The following is a 15,187-nucleotide window of genomic DNA, read 5'->3' as shown; positions in this document are numbered from 1 at the left end:
GCCTTGAAAAATGCATAAGAAGCAGGTCTGTAACTTAATCATGCTTGCTGTCAAATCCAGCGCCATTCCTATGATATCTGGCTGACAATCCGTCATCACGTTGCACCTGCCCATTGGCCAAACTCAGAGAAACTCAGCTGGCCCTAGGGGGTTCTGTCAATAACACATCAAAATTTGATTGGGTGATGATACTGTCACTCAACATTGTAACCCCAATAGTAACGCCCAGGCTTGCAATGTCACGACCACGGGCCCCGGCAGAGGAAAGGAGCTGTGATGCATTTAGGACGTACGAAATTTCTGTTTATTAACCATTCATTTCTGGATAGAGTTTCAGTCTAAACAAGTAACTGATTCCACATATATCATTTTCATTTTAAACAGGGCTAACAGTGCTGGCCCTGCTGCCCCTGACTGCACACCTCTGACTGTCACTAATATTGTATGAGTCATGTTAGGATACATAAAGTCCATATGTGTCTATTGTGATTGTCAGATCAGACCCTTAGAGAGTGACCTACAGAACACCGTCACTGGCTGTCACTATGCATTAGTGGACGAGCCAATGACCTTTCCTCTTCTCCAGTCAGGCTATAACATCATGCAGCAAGGCCACAAGGACATGTGCACTCCCAGCACAAGAAAGAGCCGCATTCCGACATCCCCAATGTGTCCTTGGACTTATTGTGTTATAGTTTAACCACTTCTCATGAACCAGAAGATCAAGAGGCTGATGGAGTGTGACGTGCCCGTGAGTTTTCTTTGCAGGACCTTGACATCTGAAAGTGGCAGGTCTCCTGTCCCCCGCCACCTTTCCATCCTTGTTTCTCGTAGCGCGGTTTGTCTAGTTCCATCCTTGTCTAAACACTGAAGGACACAGAGGGACCCTCATGGTGCAGAAGAACAATCATAAAGTGCACACATTTAAACTCCTCACAACAAGGCTGTAAACTGTGGTACAGGCAGAGTTTCTCCACAATAAAGCTGGATGTGCGTGCAGGAAACCAGACAAAACAATCGGAAGCTGACAGCAGATTTTTAACTTGGAATAATTCTCAGAGAGTATTAAAAGAAAACATTTAGACATAAAACAGGAAGCCTTATCTCCAGCATTCCACTTAAGTATGTACAACCTTTGATTGTTCCAAGCCTGACTGAGAACGCTCGTAGTTGCACCAGGTTTTATCATGCTAGTTCACTTTTTTTGTGAAAGAATTTTAATAGACCAATTATTAAATGGTCTTTGTTTACAAAAAAAAAAAGTATATTGCAAATGAAAAAAACAGGAATACTTGTAGTCAGATGTGGAGACATCCAGCGTACAGCTAACATCTTTTTGACAGCAGAGATGCATTTCAATGGTAAATATTTATTCATACAACTTTAATAAAAGCCAGAATGTCTGACATACCACATATCTCTCAATAATTATTTTTGCAACCCCACATTCCTGGGTTATACATATGCATTATATGCATTAACCCTCCAAGACTGACGTCGTTGTCAAGAAGAAACACACGTTACAAGAAGTTTACAAGTTGTAGCCTCCTACTTTTTTCCCTGAAAGCCCTCTAGTTTGCCTTTCAGATGTGGAGACTTCTCTAGCAACTCGGGTGGCTGGAACTTTGGTGACTTTCCAGAGTGTTTAAAGATTAAGTCCACACCTGTAACTCTGATATTGAACGTCATTAAATAAATTAAAAAAAAAATAAATCTTTCAGTTGTCTCTGCTGGTAGTGGCTAATGTTGTCTACCATATTGTCTGTTTGTATCCCACAATGCAATGTGGCTGGGCTGTAGCAGCCAATGGCCGGCTGTTAGGCTGTTCTGTCGTTGCGTCATGCTTTGCCAAACTGCGCAGATCATAGTGGAGACTGCCTGAAAAGTTCATAATTGAGAGAAAGAGAGATAGAGAGCCTGTGATGTGTCCCTCTATGTCACTACAGACGGGAACTGCTTTGAATAAACAGCCAATACAAAAAAGAGCAAGGACTTCTTTTTTCCTTTATATGTGAATATTCTGAAAACACTTTGTCAGAGAACGACTTTTCCCTTTCAGGTCCCCAAAATATTGGAGAACAAGTTTGTGCTGAAAGGTCACAGTCCTCCTGTTGTTTCTGTGTGTCACAGAATGTGTCTATTTAGACGCTGTCATGAATCATCCATTGACAATGTCAGCTGTTGAGAAGACAGGAGAGTGTACTGAAAAGAAGTCCTGCTACGCCAAGGGGCAAAATTTAGAAGTGTCGGCACTGCGTACTGCTTTCAATTTAAACAAAGCCTTTTAATCATCCATGTCTGAGTAATCTTTCACTGGATTTGATGTCAGATGAAGGATGTCAGTGTTCTGCCATTTTGTTCTGCTTTAAAGTATTGCTATATTTTCTGTTTATTTTACACTGTTTAAGTCACCTGCTCCATCCCACCCAACGTCCAGCTGCTGTATGCAGTTGGACGGCATTACAATGTGCACAAGCGTACGACCAGCTGGTCCTGTTTATATTTACCCATGCTGAAGCTGGTGACCACTACACATCAGAGCTGTTGTTAATTTTAATGCTCTGTTGATACATGAAGGACTCCCTGATTAGATTCTAGCATCCAGCAGAAACTTAAATCCAGACACAAGATGTCCCAGTTCTCTGCTGATGCCTGAACCGAGGCCAGCAGAATTTCTGAGATTTGGTGGGACTTATGACTAAAATATGAAGTATGTAGTTTAATTTGCATAGAGGATGGTCGTAGGAAACTTTTTCTACTTTTGGAGAACTTTTTCGATTATGTTGACAGCATTGGGACCAAGCCCAGTGTGGCAGTGTAGCTGTCATACCCCAAAACACAGTGAAATATGTCCTGTCAGGTGTAAAGGAAAGTGTTCATGAATAAACAAAGTGGAAACAAACACACAGAACAAATCACAGAACAAACCAGCTATTCAACCATCACTCTTTCGCTTCTCTCTCTCTGTCTGTCTGCTACAGTACAAGATGAATTGCTACGGAGTGCATCCCTTTTATATGGGTCTGGAGGACACCACCGATGCTCACGGAGTGCTGCTGCTCAACAGCAATGCCATGGGTGAGAGAAACACACAAGCAAAGTGCACTATTTCAGATGCTACCACATGCTGAGACGTAAACATGGATTGTCAGTTGATGCACATTTGCCACATGCAAATGAGGCCAACCATCCTACCACACACACACGATAAACAGAAAGCACTTATTTATTAATGAGTGGGGCCATTCTCCATGTTCTGAGCACATGTCCTCTGACAGGAGGCTTATATAAGGTCGACACATGGCAACGTGAACACTCCCCTCATCTGCACATTTCTGCATTTGCATAATACACAGCAATGCACACATTTACATTTACATTTACCTACATACTGCTATATCTTTGCATTTCATGAGCAGAGTTACCCAAAATTCCCTCATAGTCCATCTGCATCTAACCTTTAGGACAAATCTCAGTCACTTTGCATTTCTGCAGTCCAAACAGGAGGTCAGACACAGTTATGCAAACAGCATCAAGTCAAGTCAAAAACATAAAACTCTGGGTACAGACTGCCAGCAGAATAGACTGTTTCCATGGCATGGGATTTATTCCACATCCATCTGGGCAATACCCCATAGATCAGTGATTTTCAAACTTTTTTTTTTGCCCAAGGCACACCTAAGGTTAAGCCAAAATCTCAAGGCACACCATATGTATAAAAATAGACTTGACTGTTACAGTCAAGGTGGCTGATAATGAGAGATAAAAGGGAGAGCTTTCTGGGGCCCACCCAACTGGGGGATCATGGAAAAAGTCGGCAAAAGGTCTCAAAAATGGGTTAAAGTGATGAAAAAAACATGGTAAATTTGGCAAAAAAAAGTGGTAAAACAAAGTCAGAAATGGGCAGAAATTTGGGGGGGGGGGGAGTGGCCAAACAATGGGTTGAAATAGACAAAAAAATTGTTGAAAGTGTCAAATTATTTGCAAAAAAGTCTTACAAATTGCCTAAACAGGTTAAAAGTTGTAAAAAAGGTGGTCAAAATGGGTTAAAAGTGATTTAAAAAAAGGACAAATTTGGAAAAAAAAAACTGTCAAACAAAGGCAAAAGTGGGCAAAAATGGGCAAAAAGGTGGCAAAATAGATCACAAGTGGCAGTAAAGTGGCAAAAAATGGTTAATGTAGCTACAAGGTGGTAAAAAGGGGTTCAATATGATGGAAAAAAATGGCCAAACAATAGCAAAATTGGGCCAAAAGTGGCAAAAAGGTAGCAAAAATGGGTTAAATACTACATAAAGTTCCTAGAAAGTGGCAAAAATGAGTCAAAAGTGGGCACAAATGCTAAGTGGCAAAAAGTGGTTTAAGTTGTCAAAAGAAGTGGCAAGAATGGGTAGAAAAAATCGGTTAACTTTGTTAAAAATAGCATGAAATAATCATTTCAACACCAAATGTAACCCAATAATAGCATGCCATGCTTTTCAGCTCTTAATGAGGTAACTGTTAGCCAGGATGCTAGCACCAGTGCTACTAATCCAACACACACACATGCACTGACATCATCAGTAAATCACAACTCCCTTTCTCTGGGGTTTTTCAGGAGTCCAGTCAGATCTGTGGGCAGGCCTGGTTACAGTACATGCCATACAGTTGTAGTAATAAGGTATTGTACAAAGGCACGCCTGGACTTGCCTTAAGGCACACTAGCACACCATTTGAGAACCACTGCCATAAATCATCTACTGGTGGCCGGTGGCCAAATACCCCCCCCCCCCAAAAAAAAAAAACATTAAATTTAAATAAATGCCTTACAGCTATTAAAACACTCCGAAAAAACATTGAGGATGTATCAGGATGAAATAATCATGGAACATTATGAGACGGAGATGTTTTAAAGTTCAGCAAAAGCAAAGCTGGAACTAACTCCAGACATGGCTGCTGCAGTGTGTCACTCCGCCCAGTAGTTTACTCAAGAAATAGTTCAGAGTATTTGCTTCATGTGTCGTAATGTAACATAATTATACGTTATTATTTCATAGCGTGGTGAATGTGAAGGTCACAACTTGTCCACGAGAGCGTTTTGGAGTTGTTGGATTGTGTATTTGATGAGTTTGATGAGGGAAAGCAAAAACTACCGTCTGCTTCCATAGCGTTAGCTGTGCAGCTGGTATATCGGTCCCCCCAGATCTCAAAACAACTTGCACCGACAACTGTAGGTAACGAACCTATTACTGAGACTACAGGGATTATGGCAATGGGCAAATTTGCCAAAATGTTAAAGTATCCCTTTAAAGTAAGTCAACATTTTTTTTAAACTTTAAAAACATGTCCCACTTCCACTAAGGTTTTGGGTAGCTTTTAATAGTGAGTAATTGTCAAAATTAGATTTTCAAATGTTGACTAAAACCATGATAAAGCAGTTTTTAAGTAGTTTATACAAAGGTGTTTTGATAAGAAAAGCATGCATAAGCCTTTTTTAGGATTTTATCATTGAAACGATTGAAATCTATGTTGATTTTTGACGACAGTGTGTCTCTTTTTCTTCTCTCATGGGTCCTTGTGGGGCTCTGCCTTTTTAGATACATGTGGGGGGTGCTACAAGAAAAAATGGCTGGGAAACACCGGTCTAATGTATTGCCATTGTCGTATAAAATACCGCTGTAGTTGGCATCTATGTCACTTAAAACATTGTCAGCCTTCATACTTGTCACTGCTTAACTTCATTGCGAGCATAAAAAAGTCAAGCACAGGTATCATTGTCTACTACCGACTATTTCATTTCTTAATTTTTACAGAATCCACTGCAGGCCAATAAGAAATTGTCCACAGGCTGCATAGTTTGGACACCCTAGTGGGAGTTTGGAGTAGGAAAAGCAGGTTGTGCCATAATGACATTAGGGCAGTCTGTTGCTGGTGTATACTTTTGCCCGCTTTACAACATTGCAGCATGAACAGAAAACCAACCAAGAGAAAATGCAACAATTAAGTTATTTTATTGTCTTTATCTGAGCAAATTTAACAAACTATGGGAGTGAGAACATTCAAAGTTCTCCTTGTTTCCACACACATTTCATGCTAGCAGATTAACTACACACCATCTTAAAAAAACCTCTGAGTGACAGAAGTGTCTCATCCACTCCTTGTCCAGATGTGACGTTCCAGCCCACTCCAGCGTTAACCTACAGAACTCTTGGAGGCATCCTGGATTTCTACATGGTCTTGGGACCGACGCCAGAGTCTGTGGTGCAGCAGTACACTGCGGTAAGTTCTCTCTGACTTTTGCCCTGTTTGTGTGTGGAGTTGCGTGGATTGGTGTGTGCTATCTTTGTGTGTTTTTGTCCCTGGCCCTGGGCCCCTGTTGATGGACTGCAGCAGCTGGGAGTTCCTCGCTTCAGTGCACGCTCTCATTTAGCCTATCTAAACACACACACAGAATCAAACAAACACTCTGTGGTCACTGTCCCGTTTTCCAGCAAAACAACTTTTTCCTGCTCTGAACTGTTCTGACTTCCTTGTGTGTTTTTCTTCTTAACAGCTGATTGGACGGCCGGTTCTACCTGCCTATTGGTCCCTTGGGTTCCAGCTTTGTCGCTATGGTTACGAAAACGACCAAGAGATAGCAGATCTTTACAGTGACATGAAGGAGGCGGGAATACCCTATGTAAGTTAAAAGACTTTTTTATTTAAATACATCGGGGTCCAAGAGAGGAACCGTTTTCTCACATGTGCTTCCTTTCAAATTAAGAGGCAGTCTGTACTGCAGCACAATGACAAGAAAATCTAAGAGTAATAAAGCAAAACAGAAAGAGTGCTATCATTTAAATAGGGCTGCCAGAGTTGATGCATTAATTGCAATAAATGAAGACCCATAACTAGTGCATACATTTTTCTCATATACATAATGTCTACTCTATTGTTCCTTTCAGCAGACTTTGCTTAAGCCACGTCAGCGTCCCCCTGCAGTCACAGTAATGTAAACAAGTCACCACTGCTCCTTTGTGTCTCATTTCACTTTAAAATCTCACGGGCAGCTCACAAACACATCAAAAGTTATCTAAACCTTGTCATCTCAAACATTTATCATATTTATTTTTCCCTTTTTTCCATTTTTAATCCATAAAAAGTTTCTTTTTGGTGGTTAAGATTATGTCAAGATCTCCAATCTACCTAAAGTTCCTTATTTAAAAAAAATAACAGATCTGTTTCCAAACAGTAAGACAACTAACCTTAGTTTAAAGCAGTAGAAAAGACAAAGTGAACAAAAACAGTTTTAAATGGAAAAATAGTAGGATTTCAAAATATGCAAATTAATTGCAATGCAGACATTGATAACAACAAAAACTGTAATTGTTTGAAATCCCTTCTCTTACATAATTACCATTTTCCACAACCAATACATGTAACAAAAAGTGTGACATTTAATGCAGAGGAAATTTCACAAACCATCTTATTGCATCCATCACAGTACCACACGTAAAGTCACTGAGCTCTTCAGAACCACCCATTTTTATCACAAATGTTTGCAGATGGAGATTGCAAGGCTTAATTTTATACACCTGGCAACAAGTCTGATTGAAACACCTGAATTCAAGGATTAACAGATGTGGCCAAATACTTTGGCCTATATCAGTGGAGTCAAACTTAAGGCCTGGGGGCCACATCGGGCCCATGGTACAGTTATACCTGGCCCTCAAGATCATATCACTTTTTCACTATAACTGGCCCACGGGTATGAGGTCTGCAGATTTCCTCCAGCATTAAAATGTAAACTAAACCTTGATCATTAAAAATATTCTTAATTTAGAGTAGAAAGAAACAATTAGATAAAAAATTAGTTTGTGTTTTCATTTCCAATTTTCAATTTTGCATCTTACAATTACAACCTAAACTTGGGATTCACATTTTTGGTCATATTTTGACTTTTTTAATGAATAATTTTGGCCTGTTCAACACACAGTTTATAATTTCATCTCATATTTACATTTTAAATTCACAAATATTAATTTTAACTCATATTTTAGCTTTAGAAATCTGATTTTAATTTTACCTCATATTTTGAGCTTTAGAACTCATAATTTTAAATTTTACCTCATATTTTGAGCTTTAAAACTCCTGATTTTTAATTTTACCTCATATTCTGAGCCTAAAAACTCATGATTTTGAATTTTTTCTCATATTCTGAGCTTTAAAACTAATGATTTTGATTTTTTTCTCATATTCTGAGCTTTAAAACCTGTGATTTTGAATTTTATCTCATATTCTGGGCTTTAAAACTCATGGTTTTGCATTTAACCTCATATTTGGAGCTTTAAAACTTGTGATTTTGAATTTTACCTCATATTTTGAGCTTTAAAACCTGTGATTTTGAATTTTATCTCATACTCTGGGCTTTAAAACTCATAATTTTGAATTTTACCTCATATTTGGAGCTTTAAAACTCATGATTTTGAATTTTACCTCATATTCTGGGCTTTAAAACTCATGATTTTGAATTTTACCTCATATTTTGAGCTTTAAACCTGTGATTTTGAATTTTATCTCATACTTGGCCTTCTAAACACGTGATTTCGAATTTTACCTAATATTCTGGGCTTTAAAACTCATGTTTTTGAATTTTACCTCATACTTAGAGCTTTAAAACTCGTGATTTTGAATTTTACCTCATATTTTGAGCTGTAACACTCGTGATTTTGAATTTTACCTCATATTTGGAGCTTTAAAACTCGTGATTTTGAATTTTACCTCCTATTTGGAGCTTTAACACTCATGATTTTGAATTTTACCTCATATTTTGAGCTTTAAACCTGTGATTTTGAATTTTATCTCATACTTGGCCTTCTAAACACGTGATTTTGAATTTTACCTCATATTCTGGGCTTTAAAACTCATGTTTTTGAATTTTACCTCATACTTAGAGCTTTAAAACTCGTGATTTTGAATTTTACCTCATATTTTGAGCTTTAACACTCGTGATTTTGAATTTTACCTCATATTTGGAGCTTTAAAACTCGTGATTTTGAATTTTACCTCCTATTTGGAGCTTTAACACTCGTGATTTTGAATTTTACCTCATATTTTGAGCTTTAACACTCGTGATTTTGAATATTACCTCATATTTGGAGCTTTAAAACTCATGATTTTGAATTTTATCTCATATTTTGGCCTTCTAAACTCACAACTTCTAAGTTTCATATTCGCATATTTCACTTTTAAAATCACAGCTGTGAATTTTGTTTCGTACTTTGATCTTTAACATTCATGATTTTGACTTTCAGTCTCATATTTCTGTCTTTTATATTATTTTTTTCTCTGTTTTATTTTTCTTTTTATTTTGAACTAATACGTTGGCCTTTTTACTTCAGATTTTTAGCCTTTCAACTGATCATTTTGACTTTTTTATGCTGATGTTTATGGTGTTTTATCATCAGAGCTACGTTATTTTTTACTTCCCATAATTCATCACTGATGAAAATGAGGTTGACGGTTTTTGGTTAAATGTTGACCCTGTTTGGCCCTCAGGTTAGACCTAAATCCAGACTCTGTCCCATGCTAGGATTGAGTCTGACACCCCTGGTCTATATAATGTATATCAGTGTGTCCTTTACAAGCATATTTATGACAGCATGAGGGAGAAAAGCTGTTAAAGCTGTTAATATAGCATTACCAAGCCGAAGTGGACATATGTAGGAAATAATGAATGAGCTGTTTTAATTCATAAAAGGTGAGTAGGTGAGTTCTAATGTCAGGATGTCACCTAAGCTATATTGTTAGTAAAAGAGCAGTCACTTAGAATCATCTTGCCCATCAATGCATGTAAAAATAACATGCAGTACCATACTATAACTAGTAGATCAAAACAGAAGGCACTTAAAGAGCTGCACAGAAACAGCACACTTCATTGAACACAAAGGATGTTATCACAAGGGAAGACAGTTCAACCTTTTTTCCCCCTCTCAGAGACTCCAAACATCAGACGGCGACTTAAATACGAGGGTGACTTCTACTCTAGATTTTACAGTATATCAGTCAATCTGTGTCTTTTTCCATAATCTGAATTAATACAATCTGAGAGTTCCCTTTATCCTCAGGAGATGCTCTCAGTGAAATGGACTGAGCTTTTTCCAGTATCTGGCCTTATTTGTAATAATCTGATTTGTTGTACGCAGACAGTAACTACATGAATCAAAATAGGATTAAAGAAGTTATTGGGATGTAGCTAAATGCAGACATGACTTCATGGATTACACCAAGTATATCCAGTTTGACCAAATGAAATGTGACCTGTAATTCCATTTTAAATCCATTTCTTTGTTTCACAGCCTCTAGACATTTCCAGTTTGAGCAAAACAATAATGCTGTCTGACGCTAAAATCCAGGGTTCACGTTTGAGTCATTCCTGTTGCCAAACAGCCGATGAAAAAAAGTTTAAAACAAACAATGTTTATGTATGAGAGGTTTATATTTAACTATGACATGAAGCTCCATGTGACAGCAGAGCCCTCCTCTGTGCAGAGTAGAACAGGAGGATTTCCAAACAAATGCTCTATTAAATTTCATTGAACTGCAAGGAGCCCAAGCCAGCCAAAATGACTCTGAATCATCAGCACAATGGGATAAAAGCACCAAAACATAGGCTCACTAACTCTAACTACCACAGACAGAGAAGACGAAGTTGTGCTCTTGCTGCATGGAAAGTGAATGTCACAAGTTGAGACAAACATTTCTGATTCCCATGTTTATAAGTAGTAGTCTAAGCTTTTGGCATCAGAGTTAGAAATGTTATTATTTCTCTACCCTGTTGAAGTTACAATCATAATTTATTTTCTAAAGCAGTCATTCATTCATTCAGATGAACTTTACTTACTTTTACGCAGTTTATGGATTCTTGGGGTTATCCAAGGTCTAATGTAAAATGCACAGCATTATTAAAAGCTGTGATTAAGTCATAGTGATGGGAAAGCATAAATAGAAAACCTAAATTTAGTGCTGCAGCATTGAGTCCTAAAACCCAGATATTTATGAGCATTTTAGAACTTCCTGTTTGAGATTTTCTTCTGTGATTTAGAGCACATGCTGAAGTGCCACATTTGTAAATTATGAAGCTTTTTCACATCCTATAAAAGATGGTTGCTAACAAATGGCTAACTGAGACTACAGAGTTTGTCAGGGACATTAAACAACATCACATGGAACATGTTAACTCTTTTTTTTTGTTTGTTTTGTTTTGTTTTGTTTTCAAAGGTTTATTTTGGGCATTTTTTGTGCCTTTATTTGATAGAGGAGGATATAGTGAATAGAGTTGGAAACAGGCATGAGAGCAGGGAAGAGACATGCGGTAAAGGGCCTCAGGCCGGATTCGAACCCGGGCCGTCCGCATACATGGGGCGCACCTTAACCACTTGTCAACCTGTGCCCCCCCAAACATGTAAACTCATCCACCAGCCACCTAGTTTTGTTTTGTTTTTGTTTTTTTTTTTGTTTTGTTTCTTTGCTAAAATTACTCTGGCTTAAACTCTGCAGTTTTCTGCTAAAAAAGATAGAATGCTCAATCTTAACCTCATTATTACGGATAGTCGGGATTTAGTGGTTTTAACAGAGGTCACGGTTCAGCTGTGCCTCAGTCTTGAGGTCACGCTTCAGTGCAGGTTTAGTTCATCTGTAAAAAAGAGAGCATTATATTGTAATTCATAGGCCCAATTCTGGGTTTCCCTCATTTATTACTTTTCAGCTGACAGTAGTGTAGCTTACAGTTTGATCCTTGTCATAATATTGAGATCCACTGGTGATAGTTGTGTATTAAACTTGAAAAAGGAGGAAAAACAGATTAAAAAGATGCAAACTAAAAAGCAACACAGAAATTAAAAGTCTAAAATCTACCATGAAGGATAGCATTAAATACGGAGAATGATGACAGTAAAACATGTATAGTAGAGCCTTTCTGAGTTCTCATATTCAAATTTTACTTGTGCGAAATCCTGACACATGTTCGTCAGTAAAGGAGCACAGAACAACTCATGTAAACACAGGATGGAACCTCTCTACTTCTGTTTATCCATGCATGGCATTTTAAATGCATTAGCATCACTAATGTCCTCAGCGCCCTCTGCTTTTACATCCAGAGGCTTCTCAGAAACACCACGGAGAAGTTGCTGAAAAAAAAAAAAAAAAAAGCCAGTGGTCTCGACGCTCCTCTGCTACTGCACCCATATTTAACTTTTCTTCTTTGTGTGTTTTCCTATGTCTACTTCCTCCTCTTCACTGCTTGTTTGAAAGTAGTTGGCTAATGGTTACAAGCATGACTGCCACCTTTAGGCGGGTAATATGGTCATCTGTGATTGCTGTTTTTCCTTATCCTGACCATAAACTGTAGAAAGAATGGGGGCCACTTCCTGAAAAGGTATCCATATGAAGGGCCTGAGAAATACTTCATGATGCTGTGAACAAGAATTCGCCCGGTTCCTATATTTATTTATTTATTTTATTTTTTATTTTGTTTTAATATTTGTCACACTGAAAATTTCAGAACATTAGAACCTACCTGGCCTTATGAGAAAGAGTCACTGTTCTCTAAATTTAATAACTGGTCCACCCTTGGTGGCAACAGCTGCATGCAAGTGTTTGTGATATCTGGCAATGAGTCTTTCACATCACTGTGGAGGAATTTTGGCCCACTCCTCTTTGAGTATTGTTTTAATCCAGCCTCATCTGTTATGCTGTGTAGCCTTACTTCCTGGTTGGTACAACTGCTGAGACCTTCTTATAGGAGCGATGCCCACTGAAATCACTGGAGGCTTATACCACTACTACTGCCATTTACCTCATATGACTCAAAAATACTGAAAAACCCATTTAACAGAGAACGCAGGATACAGTCACAGGGTGAGTGTGCATTCTAGCGTCACTTCCAGCACAAACATGGAAGTGCCTTTTTCAGAGCATACCTTCCTTTCAACAAGATATTTATTTATGAAAATCAAACTTTGGTTTTCTGTTTAGTAAATCAGTAAACAGTGTAATATAGTATAGTATAATAAATTATGATGTGACATTTTCATTTAACAGAGTCCACAATTTAAAACTATAACTAGTGTGGAGAAGGAGGCTGTGGAGGCTTAGAAAATATCTGAAATACTGCAAGACCTCAGTTAAAAAATATATGATATAGGAATGGTCACTTTTTAAATTTGTATAGGTATTTAACCCCTTAAAGCCTGAAAATACAAAGTATAGCAAGAAAATTCTATTTCTGGGGGACTGAAATGAATTTTTAACTTTCTACTGAAACAAAAAAATCCAAATTTCCATAAAAATTAACACATACAGTGCTTAACAAATTTATTGGACCGCCTCTCATATTTGTCTCAGATACCATCCAGCATCATGAAGTGCTTTAATGTGGACTCTTTCATTTTCAGTCAGCTCTCCACGTTTAACCATTTTGAACAGGAATGAGGAATTTCAAACTGAATTCACCTTTTCATACCCAAATTTGAGCCGGCTCACTGGGCTTCTCTGAGAAGTCAGAAATGAATCAAGCATAACATTCAACCACTAAAACTCATTTTTCTGATCAGGAATGGAAGTAAATAACTATAATTTGACATATTAATCAAGAAATATTAATGTGCTTTACTATTTTTTTCAGTTTTTTTGTAAATCAGTAAATTTGAAAATTCATGGATACAATAAAAATTTTATTTTAGCATAAAAAAATATCATTTGTGTTAAAGAGCGTCTACATATTGGTGTATTAACCATTGCAGAAACATAAAAAATGATTTTGGTAATTACCAATGCTGTTAATTTAGGGCAGCTGTGGCATAAACCTTACTTTGGGTGGTGGTCTAATACATTTGTTAAGCACTGTATATATATTTTTGTATCTCATTTGATACATTAGGTGTTTTTGATAATTGATAATCCACTTGAGAGCATTTTTTATCATTTATCAGATTGTATTCAGAATTTTTTTTTAAGTCATTTATTGATCATATTGATTAGATAGAGGTATCATAAAAGTATGTATCAAATATGATACAACAGGCTTTGAGGGGTTAAGGGCAGAAGTTCTACATATTGGATAATTAAAGGGCCACTAGAAATGACACTGGGGGCCTGATTTGGCCCCAGGGCCTCCAACTGAATAGCCTGGGTCTAAGGTGCAACATTTCTCACAGTCACCTCTAATAGTGGTTTTTATCAGTCTGCTTTTCATGTTTTTCTTTACACTTCATGATACTTTATTTCAAATGATGAAAGTAGTGTTTTTGTTTTTAAGATTACTTTTATGAAAAAAAAATGTATTAGACATTTCCACCACTGAGATATTCAGCAAAAGTCCATAAACACAGAGCAAAACAAAATAAACAAACAAACAAACAAACAAAAAAAAACCAACCAAAACAAAGGCTTTTGTTAATGAATGCTAACTTCCTGGTTGGCCAACACTATAGTACTCATAAATACAGGAAGTTATTTACATTTTAATGTGTGGTTTTATTTCCTTTCTGTCTGAGAATTTTAATCAAACTCTTCCTAATTTGTCTCTAACATTTCTGCCGTAGGATGTTCAGTATGCAGACATCGACTACATGGAGCGCCAGCTGGACTTTGTCCTGGACAAAAATTTCACAGGACTTCCTGCTCTGGTGGACAGAATGAGGGGAGAGGGCATGAGGTTCATCTTCATTCTGGTAATGCTACTTCATCATAAAATATTCATAGTGTCACATGATTTGGTCCTGGATAATCAAACAAAGGGCAGATGTAAATACTGCATGACATAAAGGCAGAATGCCATCTGTTTACATTTATTAATCAAGACTTCTTCATTTATTATTCCAGGATCCAGCTATCTCAGGAAATGAGACCGACTACCCGGCCTTTGACAGAGGTGTTGCTGCAGACGTCTTCATCAAATGGCCCAAAGAGCTCAGTGATGGCATTGTGTGGGGGAAGGTAAGAGGGCACAAATGTAGCGTCAAATTTCAAATACATTTTTGACACCATGGATTGAAACAGGACCTAACTTAAGGGGGAACCAACTGCAGTCAAGATGGCCGACATGGGCGTCGCTATACATCCAATCCATGCCAGAAGACCCAAGTGAAAGTTTCTTCTTCGTGTTGGACTCAGCTGCCGGTGTTTGTCAGTCTTTTTTGCACCTAAGCCTAACCCTTGGTGCTGGATCTCA

At 37.7% G+C, this 15,187-nt stretch overlaps 1 protein-coding gene across 1 annotated transcript in view; it reads left to right on the top strand.

Annotated features, from left to right (window-relative positions):
• The window catches only part of si (sucrase-isomaltase (alpha-glucosidase)), a 173,275-nt gene that overhangs the window by 101,607 nt on the left and 56,481 nt on the right, over window positions 1-15,187 (top strand). Inside the window, exons 29-33 of the mRNA XM_041804892.1 lie at window positions 2,982-3,078; window positions 6,143-6,255; window positions 6,530-6,655; window positions 14,559-14,687; window positions 14,839-14,952. Coding sequence (XP_041660826.1) covers window positions 2,982-3,078; window positions 6,143-6,255; window positions 6,530-6,655; window positions 14,559-14,687; window positions 14,839-14,952 — 579 coding nt within the window. The remainder of the gene's footprint in view (window positions 1-2,981; window positions 3,079-6,142; window positions 6,256-6,529; window positions 6,656-14,558; window positions 14,688-14,838; window positions 14,953-15,187) is intronic.

This window comes from Cheilinus undulatus, linkage group 2 (genome assembly GCF_018320785.1).
Source record: "Cheilinus undulatus linkage group 2, ASM1832078v1, whole genome shotgun sequence".
NCBI classification, from domain to species: domain Eukaryota; kingdom Metazoa; phylum Chordata; class Actinopteri; order Labriformes; family Labridae; genus Cheilinus; species Cheilinus undulatus.
This window is presented reverse-complemented; position numbering and strand designations above follow the sequence as displayed.